This window comes from Suillus fuscotomentosus, assembly GCF_016647785.1.
Source record: "Suillus fuscotomentosus strain FC203 chromosome Unknown F5891scaffold_356, whole genome shotgun sequence".
Lineage (NCBI taxonomy): Eukaryota > Fungi > Basidiomycota > Agaricomycetes > Boletales > Suillaceae > Suillus > Suillus fuscotomentosus.
The window spans coordinates 9,453-27,914 of record NW_024539868.1 but is presented as its reverse complement, the minus strand read 5'-3'; the positions used below and the strand labels follow the sequence as shown (position 1 = coordinate 27,914).

The 18,462-nt window shown below is 46.7% G+C and overlaps 1 protein-coding gene across 1 annotated transcript; it reads left to right on the top strand.

The window, feature by feature from the left end:
- Nucleotides 1-7,325: 7,325 nt before the first annotated feature.
- On the top strand, nucleotides 7,326-7,734 carry F5891DRAFT_1202121 (uncharacterized protein; the record flags this gene model as incomplete). Its single annotated transcript, XM_041368926.1, has 2 exons — nucleotides 7,326-7,378; nucleotides 7,434-7,734. 2 exons carry the CDS (start codon nucleotides 7,326-7,328, stop codon nucleotides 7,732-7,734), a joined length of 354 nt encoding a protein of 117 aa, XP_041216332.1.
- Between the last annotated feature and the right edge of the window lie 10,728 nt (nucleotides 7,735-18,462).

The following is an 18,462-nucleotide window of genomic DNA, read 5'->3' as shown; positions in this document are numbered from 1 at the left end:
AGGCATCACCTTCTTGATCTCCTTGTAACTCAGCAGACTCGCAAGCGCGGTGATCGGGAATATCCAGAAGAATAGCAGTAGTATTACACAACCAATTACAAACATCTCACGAGCTAAAAGGTTTCCTGAAGTGTGAGTAATGTTAGACCAAACGATGTCTCGCGGTTCAGGGGCTGGGCTGGTTTTTACTTCCCCTGGGTCACATGAATGTGCCACTTGCACAGCAATTTGCTATATAGCAATTAGCGAAGGGCTATCGGCATCAATAAACTCGACGCTTACTGCACTAGACATCTTCTCGAACGTGACGAAGGCGACTTGCGTTGCCTTTGTTTTCCCGATACGACGCCACCTCTTGACTTTCTCGTCGGCCTCCGTAAACTTTGTCTCGAGGTACTCGAGCGCATCAACTTTTCTGGAGAACCACCCTGGTCTTATGACAGGACGCTGGCGATGGGGTACGACGAAACGTCCCTGCTGATTTTCTAGTAGCGATGGCTCTCTATCCGAGAAGGGGGGGATTACGTTCTCGGACGGGTCGTAGGATTCCACCACGCTTGGATTTCCCACGTAATTCGTCCATGCACTCTCCAACTTCAGTAATGCTTTTGTCCTAAGGTCAAGAAGGGCTTTCAGGGTACCGACTTCCCTGCAGACCGTCACGCTTTCAACGCTGAGCCCCATGTTTTCAAAGTACTCGGCGAGAGCCCGCTCGGACCGAAGATGGTTGGGCAGGTTAGTTACGATGACAGTCCTTCCGGGAATAGAATGAGCCAGTTCGAGGGAGAACAACTGACGTGAGCGAATGAAGCGACGATAGTTCTTATAAAGGAACCGCAACGCCAGGAAGGTGAACAGGTACGTGAAGAGAAAATGAATCGTCAGATATGTGTTAGCATCGCTGATGAGGTCGAGCCACTCCCGTCCAGGCGCCATAGGGTCGTCATTAGAACTGGTGGTGACCCATCCCGGCCAATCGTTGTCGTCTTCGTCAGTGCCTCCTCCGAGGCCGATATTATGCTACGAGCAATATGAGCCGGTGTTTCTTAGACATGCGGAAATACGTACATTCAAGTTAATGGGCATAAGGATCGTAACAGCGAATAAAGAACAAACGGAAAAAAGGTAAAAGGAAGTCTTGAAAAAGCTAAGGAGCTGTTTTTACACGTGAGTGATGTCTTTGCATACGCATTTACAGTAAACTTGCCACTGCAGCATCCAATCCAACAATTTGCAGTACAGTATACTCAGACACTTTCATAGTTGGAACAATCCATCCAAAAAAGGCCTGGTGAGCATGTGCCTCGTGCGGGGAGAAGTCTGAAGGAGATCAATTCTACTACTACCTAGTAAGAACGGAACAACATACCTTTCAGCATCGTTCTTGGTGCAAATAACAAAGGCCATCGCTTGCGACAGTACGAGAAAATCAGGAAAGATGAGAGTCCTATGGTGGAAGAGAGTAAGATTTGTGTCGTAAACCACGGACCCTCGAACTTGACTACAGGTAGCAATAGTGTAAGATTGATGAATTTGCTTCTGGTCTACACTTACATGTCGGAGGTGATCCTGGCGGTAGTTCTGGCTCTTCGTCGCCAACCGCATGGACCAGGATGGACTGCATGACATCCATGAAGTTGAGTAAGAGGTGGTGCAATGTGGCTGGACCCATCAACGAGGCAAAGCTTGATTCCCATAAATGGGTGTTTGGCAAAGGCCCCGGAACCAAATAACCGCTCCGACTTGTACAAGTTACGTCATAAATCCCTCAGACGGACAACGAGCGAGATATATAAATATATATAGCAAGTCTACAAACACCAAATCTCATCTTGTGAAAGGTAAACTCCTCTGGCGTCGTGGGCGTCGTAAACGAACACCATCATGATCACATAATTCGGAGATTTTTTCGCAAACGTCGATTTTTGACTGGTAGCGGCGATCACGGTAGGAGTCTCCGGGAAGCGTACATACACAAGCATGGGAGTCAAACCGGATCCCAATGCTCTCCACAGTTTTCCCATTCCTCCGCCACCAATCACCAGCTTCCGACAGGTCATCGACGCATGTCACAGCAAGAACGACTGGGATTTTCATCCCTGAAATCGCCGCAGCGAAGGTTTCGTAACTGTGACGTACTGCCCTGGTGGCCCTTGACCCACGCACACAGTAGACTAGAAGATGGAGACCATCTTCTTGAGACATCTTCGTCAAGAAATATTTCAGCTTTTTGGCGGGAGCCACATCCGTTGGTATTGACCCATAACTTCCTCCACCGAGACCCACTGTATCGTGCAGAGTGTACCTCTGGCCACGTATTTCGACCTCGTAGGCATGCTCTTCAGTGGTGCAGGGAAGGGCGTCTGGGGATATTGGGGCGATATCCTCGCCTGCAATCAGGTTGATCAAGGAGCTTTTACCGACTCCAGTCTCTCCGAAAATTACGATATTCTTGCTGGTTACTGGATGACCCTGCTCAAGTATATTCACTTTAGAACGATCTATCGCATGTCACAGACTCACCTCAGATTTTGGTTCGAGATCGTCAGCGAACTGATAGAGGTCCACACTACGAGAGCGAGCTCGATTAGTCCACCAGGTTTCATTGGACCGGTCAAGAAATCGTTCAGACATGACTTGAAAAACGGCCTGTCATTTTTGATATCCAGCATCTCCAGGCGAAATCGGACATGACCTTACCTGATTGTTAGTACTGAATGGTTCAGGGACAGACGGAGCGGGAACGTGGGTCAGATCCTGAAGGGTTTTATAGATAATCGGGGAATCTCCGTGCAGATCTTGCATGCGGCAGCATAAACTCCTAACATGAGATAGACATATCAGGTGACGGCTTCTTCGTTCAGATATGGATGGAAGCAGTGCCACTCATGAACGTTTTTGAAGTGCGGGCCGTGATACAAAGTTCAAAGGTAGTCCCCCATAGGCAGACCAAATAGAAGGAAGATGATCTCCCCCAGTGGTCAAGGGTAAATCGATGTGACGGTTCTCGCCTACAGAATCGCTGCGTTGAAGGATCAGTAAAGCCCCAGGATTAAGAAGCTAAGGACAGAAAGCTGCTTGTATTTATAAAATTCATAGCATACCAGTACAATAGTGTTACTATGTTCCAAACAGCAAGCCTAAGACTGTTTCGATGAGTATGATGGAGGTGTGCTGTGAAGTTTGGAATCATCCGTTTTTGGAAGAAGGTTGTTTGCCAAAACCTTCTAATCAAAACAAAACCTTTTTGAGAACATGCTCAGTGACTTTCATGAGTCTTCATGTTTCGCCTTCTGTATCGCTGCCATAGTCCATTAAAACCTTACCGGCGTTTTTTTTCTAGCACGCGTACATACCTCGCAGAGGTTCATCCTACTTCCTTCAACGTCATCCACGAAATTGAACAAGATGGTGCTCGCATCCTTCAGGCTGTGAGGAAGCGCATCAAAGTCAGGGATGAATTGCTAGCAAATGTGAGACTACTACTATCGACAGCAGTATGAAATATCAGCTCAGTATTTGTTAGATGTCTGAGGATATGTCCTCTCCAGAGGACATAGCACGTGCACGTCAACTCAAAGAATTAGAACCCTTGCATGAAGCATGGTCGAACTGGACGCACGCTCGTCAGGTTTGTGACATCACATCCCATCGCTGTTGGCCCTGGCTCAATGCTACCACAGTAGTCCTTGGAAGAAATACTACCCCTCATGCAAGATCCTGACCCAACCATGCGCACCTTAGCATCGGAAGAATTCACCTCCCTGGCCCATACCCTATCTACCCACATATCCACAACGTTTCCCTCTCTTCTCGTTCCTCCATCATCTACGCGTGACTTACATGCTCTGCTGGAGTTGAAAGCCGGCGTCGGTGGGTCTGAAGCAGCTCTATTTCTGTTGGACCTCCTGCGAGTCTACGTTCGATATGCTGGTTCAGTCGGGTGGCGAACAAGTGTCATACAGAGCAGCGAAACCGAAAGCGGAGGGATTCGCGATGCTATCCTCGAGATTAAAGGTGAAGGAGCTTATGATGCACTGAGGTGGGAGAGCGGTGTACATCGTGTGCAGCGCGTCCCCGCAACGGAGTCAAGTGGGCGGACTCATACGAGTACTGTTGCGGTTATAGTAAGTATCTAGTAAATTTGATTGGGTTATGGGTAACATAGCCCTTACTAGGTTCTGCCGCTGAGCGAAGATGCCGAGAGCATCAGCGGGAATGATGAACTTTTCAAAATGGAGGATGTGAAGATCGAGGTAATGCGTGCACGTGGTGCAGGTGGACAGGTGGGTTTTTTGATTCCATGCAGAGTAATTGACTTTGACCATCGTCATCAGCACGTCAACAAAACAGAGTCTGCAGTCCGTCTCACCCATACACCCACCGGTATCACTGTTTCCATGCAAGACGAACGCAGTCAGCATCAGGTAACCTACACTCGTTTGTCATTAAGGGGCATCTAACATATAATTTCGAATAGAATAAGCGTCGTGCTTTTCAAGTCCTTCGTGCTCGCCTAATGGATGTAAAGCTTTCACAAGATGTCGCCCACCGTCGAGCCACTCGCCGGAATCTGGTCCGCACCGCGGATCGCAGCGAGAAGATTCGAACGTATAATTATGCGCAGGATCGCGTGACAGACCATCGAATCGGTCTCTCTCTCATGAACCTCACCAGCTTCCTGGAAGGTGACGGCGTGCAGGATTTTCTGGATGCCTTGCGCCGAAACTGGCAAGAAGAAATCATGGAGGATGTTGTTGGAGAGTCTGAATGAAACACGACACCTGCTGTCTCTTGTCATCGCAAGCACCTCATTATCATTCTGTTTAAATAGAAAACATAATATAACTATATCTAAAATGCATGCAATCCCGCAGGCCATCGCATTCCAATATAAATAGTGTACCATAACACACCTCTCGAGCCCATGTCCAAACTGTCCAGACAGGACTGTCGTCCTGTTCGTGATTTACATCACTCGACATCCTCCACTAAGACCAAGCTCTTCAAGCTCCTCCTTTGCTGCCTCGCGCTCGTTAGTACTCAGCTTCACACGCGACTCCAGGGGAAACCAGTCAGCCATAAAGTTCAAGAGAGCATAATCAACGTTGGCTGTGAGACATAAGCTAACCAAAAGCACAATGAGGGACGAGCGGGGGACTCACTGCGGTCAGCCTTTAGCACCGTAGGGGCCCTGCAAATAGGGCAGTTCGCTTTCCCGAGCTTCTGAAGCTTCACGAGACATCTATGACAGACCAAGTTAGTCCATTTGGTCGTACAATCGGCTTCAATAGTCATGCACTCACCTTACACAAAATAAATGGCCACATGCAAGTCTGATTGGCTTGAACGCGAGACTGGTACAGATAAGACACGAATAATCGTCGACGTGAGGCACAATTGGAAGTAGAATTTCGCCGATAGCTTGCACGAGGAGTCGAGGCAAAGATACTGGGGACTGCCAAGGCGACAAGGCCAACTCCGTTGAAGGTGGAGACGCTGGTAATGGTCCGTTCCAGAGTGGAAGAAGATAGGAAGGAAGGGGTAATGCAGTCCGCTTCGTATGCTTCTTCAGAATCTTGCGGGTAGCCTCGGCATTCGCAAATTGGAACTACATAGTAGAAAATAAATATCTAAACAAATCGACAACAAAAATCACACTCACCCTCTTTAAATCCAAGATAAAAAAGTTCATCCGCATGAAAACATCCAGCGCATCCTTGCTTCCAGCCAGCTTGAGCTTATTTCTCTTCTCCTGCATGCGTTTTTCAAACTGCTTCATGCGGGTCTCTGTTTCCTCGACACTGCGTTCCCCACGAGTTCTCTCCCCGACACTCTCGAAAATTTCACTTTCAACGTACATCTGGAATATCTCTCTCCATGAATATAGATCTGTATTTCGGCTGCCAGAGCTGGGTCGCAATGTGGCAGCGTTACTGATGGCCATCGAATAAGTCGAGAAAGAACGTGCCGACGAGGAGGTGGGACGTGCTGTCGCACTAATAGCATAAGCCAGACTTTGTAGCGTAGATGTGAAACCGCCATGCACAGTATTAAGGTGTTCAGCGAGCGATGCAAGGGCGGTATTTAATAGCTGAAAGAACGCGGTATCGGACCGTAATGGTATGATAAGATCGTGGGTGCTGGGTTCCAAGCTATCAACAAAAGCGCACCAAAAACACATCGGACGTACTTCGTTGATGAATAACAGATATCCACCAAGGCCTTGTTGCTCTCTAGCGTTTGGGAATGAAGCTGTAGAGCCTCTAGGATGCTGTCCGATGTGGTCGTGTGACCAGATGCAATATCTGTAGCGTCTGTTGGATGCTTGATTGACAGCCGGAGACGAGGTTCAATATGAGAGGACGTCCCAATAAACTCGTAGACTACAGTGGCATGTCGTTGGTGATCACCATCGCAATCAGAGACTCGATCACACTGCTGGCGTATTTCCTCGATCTGGGCAGTCAAACTCGTAGGATTCTGTTGTTCTAGCAATTGTTGGAGCACAGTGGGACTGAGACCAAGAGAAGAGAGTTCTTGGACCAGTTGGTTGATGAGTCTCTTGAGCTGTCAGATGGTCAATGCTACCGGCGTCAAGCAATTAACTACCATCACACTTACTTGGCGGTACTGTATGGCGTTCTCGCGTAGCTCTGGGGGTAATGTTAGCAGCAGTTGCGAGTATGTCTTTGAGAAGTGCATTTCGTGTTAACATGCTATGATAGTAGCTGATAGTAGTCTTGAATCTTTTGAGGCATGGTATCATCACTGAAAACCGGATAACCCGGTATGACAATATTTACCTTATAAGGTTGGCGAAATCTGTGTTGTCCTTATATGCCCATGTATTGGCCTACTTATCAAGCATCATTTTCCTGATCCGTGAGCTTGTTTGTCGTTTCGACACATTAATTTAACAGTATGTCGAATTCTAAGCTGGTGGTATAGTTTTTGCATTCATGCGTAAAAATTGCTTAATACTATATAGCAGTGCAGAATGATAGGAAGACGTCGATGCTGTAGGCATACGCTCAACGTATATGGCGCTGATCTATTCAAAAATTCTAGACACACAAAACTCACACACACCACTGTGAGTTGCACTCGTCCTCCATGGCTTCGCTACATTTGCTTGTCATTGTCATATTTTCTGATTCAACAATTCATCTCAAGACGCAGTCAGTGCCATCCTTCTTCGCTTCTGAGGTCCTAACATCTCTTACTTGACATTGAGCCGACTTTTCGAACAGGCACTGCCGGTCTGTCAAAAGCTCGAAGGGATGTGGTGCTTGGAATGAGCTGTGACATTTTACTGGAGATTGATGGTGTTGAATGCGGCCGAGGGATTGTGGGTACCTTTCTCTAAGCTGCAGAGGTGCGTGTAATATGTATTGTGCATTTTTATGCTGCTAACTACCTCATTTCCATAGGTACCCAAGACTTAAACTTACCTCTCCCTCATCTCCTTCTCGCCCTCCTCCACTCCTCTCATTCTGGCGCCTTCCGGTGTGGTTCGCATATGTTCGAGCCACGTCAGCATTTGCTGACATGCGCTGGGCATGTGCGCTAAGCACTGGCGGTTGTTGGGATCGGGCAGTAGTGAATGGTGGTCTGGATGATCCCTCAATCCCACTTGAAACCTATTCTGCATTTTGGCCTTTCTTCAAAGTCAACATTGGCCATGTGTCCTCGACCGATGCTCGAAACTGCCGTTATCTCTGTTGGTTTTAGCTGTCTGCAACTGACGCCGAAGCTCGCAGCCTTACCCGGCTCCGACCCTGCTCCTTCTCTTTTCCTATTCTGAAATAGTTTGACCACCGGATCTCAAAACGAACGAGGTACAACTCCCTTGGGAAGGGTCAAGACCTCAGTCACCACCGGCCGAGCATATCTTCCGGTCATTGATAAGTAAGGATCCGACTCAGATTTTATTTACAATCCCCACTATCACCTACTCTGCCTTCAATCACTCATTAACGCTACTTCCTGCAAGTTTCTCGACAGGATGCCATCCAGAAAGTCGCACTGTACTACATGGTCTGGCAACAGGATATGTCATGTTGTGGTCTATGTTTCTGTCTAAGGATGACTGGTCTTCGATGATATGGCTGAACTCGATCTCATATTTGGATTTGATCCCTGCGACCAACTTCTATTCCATGGCCAAAAACTCGATCCTATGGCTGAACTCGATCCTGTTACATCCTATGGTACCACGAGTTCGATTATATACCACCAAACTCGATCCTATACTGGCACTGCCGAGCTTGATTGTACACCGGCACCGCCAAACTCAGTCAACCACTTGAGCAGTGCAAATTTTGCATAAGGAAACAATAGTGTCAAGTTGCCACGACACCTTGCTTTCATTGGACTTCAAGGCACTAACGATATCTGTTGTGGTTCAACCCATGTTATTGTTCCTGCAGACGGTGTTGATGATGAGATTAGGGTAGAGAATTGGCGAGGCATTGATAAACTACATGTATTGTACCGAGTGTCTCTGTATAATCCTATACAACCCAATGTGACTTCCTGGCCAATCAAGTATAAAACCCGCAATACCATGATGCCAATGAAGCAATTGTCCATATGATGGTACAGATGGCAAGAATTTCTATCTCTTTTACTTATTGGACAGGAGAGCCGCTGTGCTAGAAATGCTAAATGAGAGACACTTTTTCGAACATGCATCATCACTTCAGTACAGTTTTAGTATTGTCACAACATGATTCATGCAGCCAATGCCAAATGAAAACCATTTTGATAATTATTGGTCATAGGGGATAGCGTTCTACACATATATATCTTGTTTTCAGCAATTAGCGTGTTTATCAATCTGTTTGAGTTTTTACACAGCCAAATTCATTCAACTAATGCCGGGCACAGGTAATCATGATAAAGATTGGTCGCAAGGGATAACAATATATTTCTATACAAGACTATGGCTTCTGCACTGCCATATTTTATACGATTATAGACATTGTTGGGATTATAATGTGTATATAAGGGTTTATCATAGATCTTGGTTTTCAGTGATGATATTGATCCGTGCCTGTAGATTCCGAATATTATGCCAGTGGCCCGCGAAAAATGACAATATTGTGTCAGCTGAGCTAATACAGGCAATTACTACCCTGGACCTGCTTGGAAATAGTAACCTCAGCCTGAGAGGCAGGCAAATACAAGGTGGACCTTCCCATACTGGAGCAAAATAATGAAAAGCTGAGCTATAGTAATATATACGGAATTACATACATATCATACTTTCTCATAGGTGTTACAACGTCGGGAGTAATAAGTATTGCGGCAACTCAACTCGGAGGCGAGTCCGAGTCATGCACATGAACGATCTATGACATGGGTGCACCTGGGTGGTATCCATACTCAATGCGCGGGTACAAAGTAGCACTCTGAAGGCATGCGGGTCAGATTATTACAGGTGTGGGTGTCAGACAGCGGCTCCGCTTGAGCACGGTGCCGCTTCTTTTTTTGAGACTCTGAAACAAGAATCAAAGACACCATTCTTTTGCAAGTGCGTGTATTCACTGCTGGCGACTCGGGCGCCGAAGACGGGCCTGAAGGTGAGTTGAAACTGCTCCTCGGCATGGAGATCCAACTCGTTAAGTTATGAGAGAGGGTGACAAGTTGACAACTAGCCGTGCAGTGCGCCGCACATGTCGAATTAAATATCTGGAATTGATGCATCAGTTGGTAGCATGTTGATAGGCTCTGATAATACGAGGACCCGGGCAGCCCTCCCTACATGATGAGTCGTCGAAAGTATCAAAGGAAGGCTGCTGTGTTTGAAGGCGGATGCACTGCGAGACGGGTAGACGGTTATTGCTTTGTTCCAGCTTCCCGCTGAACAGCCTTCTCATCATCTTCCCATCTTTTTTTTCATATCGCTTTCAGGAAGTAGATGGATTTAGGGGGCACTATCAGTGGGCGCTTGATCGCCCATTGCATGAAATGAGTGCCCTTGTCAAGATCATAAAATACACGAGCTGCACCGGTGAAGACTCTGTGCTCAATCTGGCCCCTTGTCATCGAGTGAGAAAAGCCTCCTACACTTACCTATGAACGGACGAGTATGGGGAATAGCGTTTTCCTGAATATCCTCATCACACCGACGGCAACGGCGTATGTAAATGGTCATCACAAAGGGCAAGCCCTATAAGACCGCGATCTATTCCCTCGAATGTAAGGGGAATTACCAGAATTACCACATGTGAAGAATTCAAGGTAATAAAGTGCAAAGATGGAGTTACTATTGCTGGGTATACCACCACCGGGGGTAACTCTGGTTGTGAAAAACAATGTGATAAAGTTCAGAATGAAAAAGGGAATAAGGTGACCAAAACGACGACACGACCAGCCTGTCATCACCCGTGCGACATACACTCGAAAGTGTAGCAGGATGGTGGAGGTCAAGGAATTTACTCGTCACACCAAGGGAGGTCGCCGTCAGGGTTGGCAGGAGTAGCGGTTGCAGGGATTGTCGTAGCGGGGGTAGTGCCATCAGGGGCAGGAGGGACTTGGACAGTGTTCGCTGTGCACAATACCTAAAGAGACTGCCTTAGAAACTGAGATAAAGCTGGGAAATACTGAGCTACCTCTCCAATGTAAATATTGCTGCAATCCTCGTTGATCTGCGGGTTGTTTTCGTACAGGATAGTGGTGTTGATGCCCGCGTTGGAAGAAACAATATAACAATCGTCGTATTGCTGGACTACATAAGTGGTCGTGCAGTCCTGACCTTGCCATCCAAGACAGTAATTCTGGCCAACGACAAGGTTGTCGCATCCTTCGTCGATGATTCCGACGTTGACGACAGCAAGCTGGTACCTGCAGGAAGAAAAACATTAGCAGAGAATTTTCAACAGGGACTGAAACTTGGCTTGGCGTACGTGGAAACATCGTTGGCTGCCGAAATACTGTCACAGATATCGCCAGCCTGAGCGGTGTAAGTGCGAGTGCAGGTGTCTGCAGAAACAACTACAAAACAACAAAACAGAAAAAATCGCGTGATGAATCAACCGTAAAGGCACACCAAAAAAATAAAATACTGACATTGTGCCACCAAGGGCAAAGCTAGGATCGCAGCAATTGCTTTGGTGAACATTGCGTTTGAAAGAATGGGTGAACGATTGAAAAAATGAGTGTACAATCAAGGAAAGACGAGGTCGGCGGCGGGCTCAAGGTAAAGAGACGTGAGATGAAAGAGGCGGAGCAGATTGAGAAACGGGTTTATACTTGATTGAATACATATGCCTTCTATACTTGGGTGAGCGGGACCAATGCATGGCAACCGTTCCCTGTACATTTCCCGGATTCCGATATTGACCGGTTTCATCATGATCTTGAAGTTAATTATCATGATTCATCAGGAAGAAATATCCGTATGCCCTCAATTGTCATAACGTACTCCTTCGTGTCCGAGTCTGAGTAAAGTCTTTGATGACTTTGAAGACTCATCCACAGTGTGCAGACTTGATCTGCAGCCAAGAATTCAAACAATACCCCATATGCACATTGACAAGTCTCAGGATCAAGAGAGGTCTCAGGCCAGCTCATGGCTGTGCCCTGTTACCGTCAACACGTTCGCCAAAATTAGTATCAGGGTCGACTGGACTACACCGATTGTGACGACACTCGCGTCCTGCGTTATAATTTGCACATCTCGAGACTCGGGTGCAAGCAGGCCGACTGACATCTTTCTTTCGTCTTCCACAAGTCAGACATCAGCTTAATGATGGAAACAAGTGGCGGGGATGTGGGTATACGCTATCTGCCGACTCTCACGCCAGCCGACGACAGGATGTCGGTTATAAAGCTCATCTCTTGGTTAACGACGCAACGGATAAATAAAGGCGAAGAGATGAACGCAGGAAATATAAAAGAGGTCATCCTTTATCGCTATTAACCGCCCTAACCTCTCCTGGTCGAATATCCCCCGGACCAGGGCCGCCGAAACCGAACACACTACTGAGCGACACTCTGAGCGCATCATAAGCAGCTTGATGCGGTGCCGGATGTATGGAGTCAATGGTATGAGTCTGTATCAGCCCAGAAATAGGCGAAAAGCTGTACGTCGAGTCTCTACTCGATCATGGTCAGTAAGAATCAGTACTGATGGTAAAAATCCTGACATCTGCCATCGCCCAACCCCACCGCTGACGCGTGTCGTGCCATACACATCCAGCCCAATGAAGAGACTCTTGTCTCGCTGGTGATTCGAGTGGGTTCCGGCTGCCGCGCCTTCTGAATGCGGCGATCCTTGCACCGCCACCTTGCGTAACTCTACTCGAAGGTCTGAGTACAATGTTTTCATTGTGTGCCGGATAAAGACAGAGGAAGCCAGGTACAGTGGTAGCCCTAATGAAAGTTATTGTTAATGACAGGAACGTAATTTAACCACATTACTAACCTTCCAGGCCAAGCGTTCTTGGAAATGGCGAAGGAAGGGCAACAGGGGGCGTATACATCAACCTCACTTTTGGACTGTAAATGTTTTGTACCTCCAGCGAATCCGATTCTTTGGAATCTATGAGAGCTGGTGTCTTTGTGGGGTCTATGCTTGAGACGAGGCCGACATCGAAGAAATCAGGAAGCGTTTGCTGTAGGATATAGATGGCGCGGCCTATATGGTAACGCACGATCAAAAAGAATGATGATTATAGGGTGATCTGGTGATAGCATCAGTGTGTCTCCCAAGGGTAGCAAGTCAGACTGACCTGTCCGGATTTGCCATTCACGGTCAGATATGTCTTCAGAACCACCGGAACCCCCTTTATTTGGCGTAAACATGGGAGGACTAGGACCCTCAGAAAAAAAGAGATCATAACGTTCGTTCGTTGGCTGGACGGTAAGGGATGGAGAAGCCTTAGGAGTTACGGTTGACAACCATCGTAAATGTGTGGACAGGTATTTAGGAGATGAAGGAAAGCGATTTTGTGAGATCAATGCACTTGATGACAATCTCGAGTAATTGTGGAGACCACGTCGCATCATGGTGGTGGAGTACTTGATGTAACGCGTAGACACGTTGGACAAAGTGCCGAGTTGTTTGGCAGCACCAGGAATAAACACCGCCACGTGTTTCCTTTCTGATCATGGTCAAAACCTTTTTGTTAATGAAAAATTTGCAGCGCACTATCAAACTTCCTCGAGATAACCTTGCACAATGAGGTGTTCGATGTCAGCCCTCCTAACCATAAATCTCTGCCCCTTCTGAAAATCGATGGTCCCGAGCTCTGTCTGTATGATCCCACAATCCCTGATAACGTGAACCAGAACATGCAAGTCTTTGGGCGGATGTGTGATACTGGCTGTGATATCGAGCTCGTTGGTAAAACCAGCACGATAATCCATCACAGACGTGCTGTATTGGCGGAGGAAGTCGACTTCATGAGGAGACAGCTTGCTGCGAATATCCTGATTGCTGAGGATATGCGGTAAAGCGCCTCCTGCGGTCCAGTACATATCGCGCAGTCTATCCATACGGTGCTTGTGATATGCTAGAAGACATCTTTTGTTTCGTACAATGGTTGTTTGATAGATGAGCATCGCTGGAGTGACGTTCTGACTGTTTTCGGTCATTTTTTCGAGATCGCGTTGTTCCCGGATGATGGATCGGACAAGATTGTCGTTGTATTTAAGAAGAGTGTCTGTTAGGGTCGATCGACGAGATTCGGCAATGAGCTGAGTTGCAAGATCACCGAACTGACGCGTGTCTGTCATGGTGAAGGTCAAAGAGACACTGTCACATTAGCAGTGTGACAAATATGTGACTGTACGCGTCAATTTGTCACCTTTATTACTTATCGGTTGCCAGCCACAGGCTCAGTCTTTACTTTCGATCATCATGTCTAGTCAGGACTCTCAGGACATCGAGACTGCAACCACTGCAATAGAGTATGATCTCCTTAGCAAAACAAGACTTGTCGGCTGACCAGAAATAGGTCTGCGCCAGACACCAAAACCCGAAGATATGACCGTCAGCTCCGGTAAGATTGCCTTAGGAGAACTATACAAATGAGGCTCAGTTGACATTTGCGAACAAGCCTGTGGGCAGCGACTGGACAGAGTGCATTAGAGTCTTCTCGGGTACTGTTGGTATCTGGATCCGCCACTTCAACTTCAATCTTGAAGAACCTTGTTCTTCCTGGCATCGGACACTTCACTATCCTTGATCACGCCAAGGTATCACACTCTGATGCCGGTAACAACTTCTTCTTAGAAGGATACAATAGTATTGGAAAGTCTAGAGCAGAGGAGGCTGTTCAACTTTTGAGCGAGCTGAATGACGGCGTTGAAGGACGTGCAGACACTAGAACTCTCGAGAGCATCCTCGAGTCGCACCCTGAGTGGATCACTTCGTTCACTATCGTCATTTCCCATAACCTAGATCATGCACTCTTGAACAAGCTCTCCGCACTCCTTTGGAAAGATGCGAAATACCCGCCTCTTGTGGTTGTCCGATCAGCTGGATTCCTGGCAGACTTCTATATTCAATTCCATGAGCACACAAGTGCGTATGAATCTGTTTTCTTGAATATGCTTATGACGTTTTCAAGTCATCGAGAGTCACTCGGAAACGTCTCCTTCTCTTCGCATCGACAAACCATTCCAAGCTTTGAGAGAACACGCGCTGTCGCTGGAGTTTGACAATATGGATTCTACAGAGCACGGACACATACCATACGTGGTGATTTTAGTTCGTGCGCTTGAGGATTGGAAGAAATCTGTAAGTTAGTCTTCGTTCAGGTGGAATGCATGCTCATGAGGGATCATACAGCATAATGGTGGTCTCCCGAAATCGTACGAAGATAGACAACAATTCAAGAAAAGCGTCCTTGCGCTGAAGGTGAAAGGGGACGAAGAAAACTTCGACGAAGCAGAAGCACAAGCATACAGATGTTGGACGGAAACCAAGGTTGTTGTTGTTTCATCTATCTTGAGTTTTTGCCTAATTGTTCCGTTAGGTTCCTTCTGAAATCATGGCCCTTTTTAGTGACCCCGCGCTATCTACTAAGGCCATGGACAATAACCAGTCGCCTTTCTTCCATCTTCTCGCCGCCCTAAAGGAGTACACGGAACAGTCTGACACACACGCGCTCCCTCTCACATCAACCCTGCCAGATATGAAGTCTGACACCCATAACTACATACATCTGCAGCGACTGTACAAAACGAGGGCGGAGGAAGAAAAACAGGCCTTCAAGAGCTATCTCCGAGTACCGGTCGACGACGGCATAGTTGATTCATTTGTCAAGAATGCCCATGCTCTGGTCGTTCTTAGAGGTAAACCTTGGGGTACATTTGATGAAGACAAAGCTGCTCTAGGTAACACCTTGGGACCTTGCATTCGCTCAGACCGCTAAATTTCGTTTGTTGGGTTAGTGGAGTCGTTATCAACGATGCCGAAGGAGACGTGTATACACCTAGCCCTTTCTGCGCTTTCGTTACTTCAAGCGAGCGATACCTCGGTGTCACCATCGGCCGAGTCCATTCGTGCAAAGATTCAGTCCATTGTCGGACAGTCTACTGAGCTTCCCGATGAGGCTGACGATGCAATTGGCGAGATGTGAGTAGAGCTACATCTTGGTTTAGATTTATGGCTTATATCATTACGTAGTGCTCGAGCACCTTTTTCCGAGCTGCCCAACACTGCAGCTTTCCTTGGTGGCATGGTCGCTCAAGAGGTGATCAAGATGATCACTAAGCAATACGTGCCTGTGAAAGGCTACTGTGTAATCGACTTGATTGAGACATGGACAGGAACTATCGGTGCTTGAGATATCTATGGAATTGTTGCCGCGGAGAAAAGCTGATACATAAACTTGCATAAATAGTCGTCCACGGACAATACTTTCCATCGAGGATATCAAAGTTCAACTTTTTCGCTGGTTTGAATGATTTCTGCGGCTTTGTGAGCTAACCTGGAAAGATTTTCTCAAAGCAAGTTGCATGATCATTGTTAATGGCTTACCCATAAAGCGTGGCTTGAGGATGAGTTCCCACATGCTAAGATCACCTGTATTAGTATCTCCAAGGTAACAATTTTCAATCTTACGATTGGGAAAACGCTGGCGTCCGCCTGTGAAGTGCATGTTAAAGAAGCTGAGCTCACTTTGTCAAGAAAGATATACACACCACTCTCAGATTGGTTGTTCCATACACCTGTAAAGAATCCGCGAGTTCGTCTAACAGATAATTATACTCAATGTGATATTTGACCTTCAGTTCATTATCGACGACGCCATTAGCGGATCGAGGGAGCATCGAAGCTGTCCCTTTTGGAGAGTAATTTGCATAAGAAATGTGTGCAGCTGTCGAGTTACACGACCCACCGATAGGATGGAATCCGCTGGCGATGTCTGAGCGGATGTAATCCATCAGTCGTTCGTCTGACCAAGAAGGTTTAGGTTCAATGATTTCCGCAGTCAAGTCGCCCAGAGCCCCTGTCTCCATGATCTTGAAAACGTATTTCAAAGCTTCCAAAAGCATCATCATATCTCGAAGAGGATTCAATGATCTGCCTGCGAGGAATAATGATTCACTTACCAATGTTTCCCAAAGAATTGAGCATTTCCAGGTCAATCTCTGGCGAATCCAACACGGATGAAGAAGTTGCATGCACCTGCGGTGGAAGCATGAGTTCAAGTGGTAATTTTAAGAAAAACAAACAGACATGTCCTCGACTCCAAGCATGCTGCAGGAAGACCATTATCGTGTAATGCTTAGCTTTTTCATTAGTGCACCCGACATGGGTGTAAGCTGTGGGTGATCAACACTACATTTATACGTGACAGATAAAAGACGCACAAGGTTCTAAAACCACCTCTAACTGAGCAATACCATTGTTCTCAAGCCAGGCGCGTTGGACTTCGTACCATTTTTTCCAGGGCGAGTTTTGGATTTGCGGTAATTGTAGAGCCTCATCCAGGGTTGAGAGTATACTTCGCATCTTGTCGGGTGGGATGAAAGATGACAATGGAACGAATACCACGGTAGACAGTGTGCTACTGAGTATCCCTGTTCTGGAAAGACGATATTGTTCTAATTTTTGTTGAGCAAAGCTTTCTGAATTGAGATCATCCACGGTCTCGTGCGAGCCTTTCAGCTCTGCGCCCATGGATACCTTAGGGTGGTCCTAAGACAGGTATCAGGCCCTATTCGCTTCTCATCTGGAGGTGGCACGGACCTGAAGGTTTTCGCCAACACCAGGTAAATCAACTATTACGGGAATATTCAGTCTACGCAAGAGGTCTGGATCCCCAATCCCTGGTCAAGTGGAAATTGAAAGCTAAGCAGACTATCTGATACTATAGCTAGAGTGCCGCACCTGAAAGTTCTAGAATCTGGGGGGTTTGCAGAGCACCTGATCTCATCATTTGGGTTAGCATTTCAACCACCACAATAGACACATACCAGTTGATATGATAACTTCCCGGCGCACAGGGACTTTGTAAGCCCGTCCCCCTTTATGATATTCAACTGCCGTAGCTTGCATATCACTACTGGAGGTTTGTCTGAAAATCACTTTAGAGGCTTGTGCGCCAGTAAGTACAATGATGTTTGGTCGGTTAGAAACCCGGTCATAATACGCCTGGAAAGATAATTCAGTATCAATTATTTCAAGATAACATTTACTATCGCCTTACATTTGTACTGTAACAGCGTGTATTGGTTTGAGGATCAATGGACGCTGTGTACGTCCAAATGCCTATATTGTCTCCGGAGGCCTGATAGCAATTTCAATTGTGTTCACTTTGACAATATTCAAACGCACTTCAGATTGGTTAGTGACCACACCCATCCTATTCATGGTCTCAAACAATGGCAAAACGAGATCATAATAGTAGCTGTATGCACTCGTCTTGACATAGCCGTACCTGGCTCGAGAATGAAACGTCCACATAAGTTTATATCCACGATGCTAGTCCTACCTGCCATGATTTTTCGCAACATCATCTGCGTGATGCGCCTTGGCGTGACGAGTTGGAGGGCTCCAAGCCTCAGCAGATTTAATTGCATTACTGATGGTATTCCAATTCCACCCTAAACGAATGAAATAGGTGATGTGTTCCGTTCTATATCAAATGATGTACTACAGACCTTTGATGCCGAGTTTCTCCCAGTCTTTCGGCACATACATTATCAATTGAGTTGCATAGCCATTGGTACTAACCGTTATGCTCGAGCTCGGAACCGCTATGAAGGTGAAAGTTAGTATGTGATCGCACGAGTACATAGTATCCATGCACCCACCGACAGTAAGCCATATAATTCAATGCTGATGTAACGCTCGTCAAAAGCCGTCGACGATACGTCGACGGTAGCAACCGAATATTAGACTTTATCATTCTCTCTAGTTACTCATTTAGTTTCATTCTCCTTTAGTCCCTGACTTTCTTACCCTTCAGTATATAAGCCATCGCGTATTTACTTGTA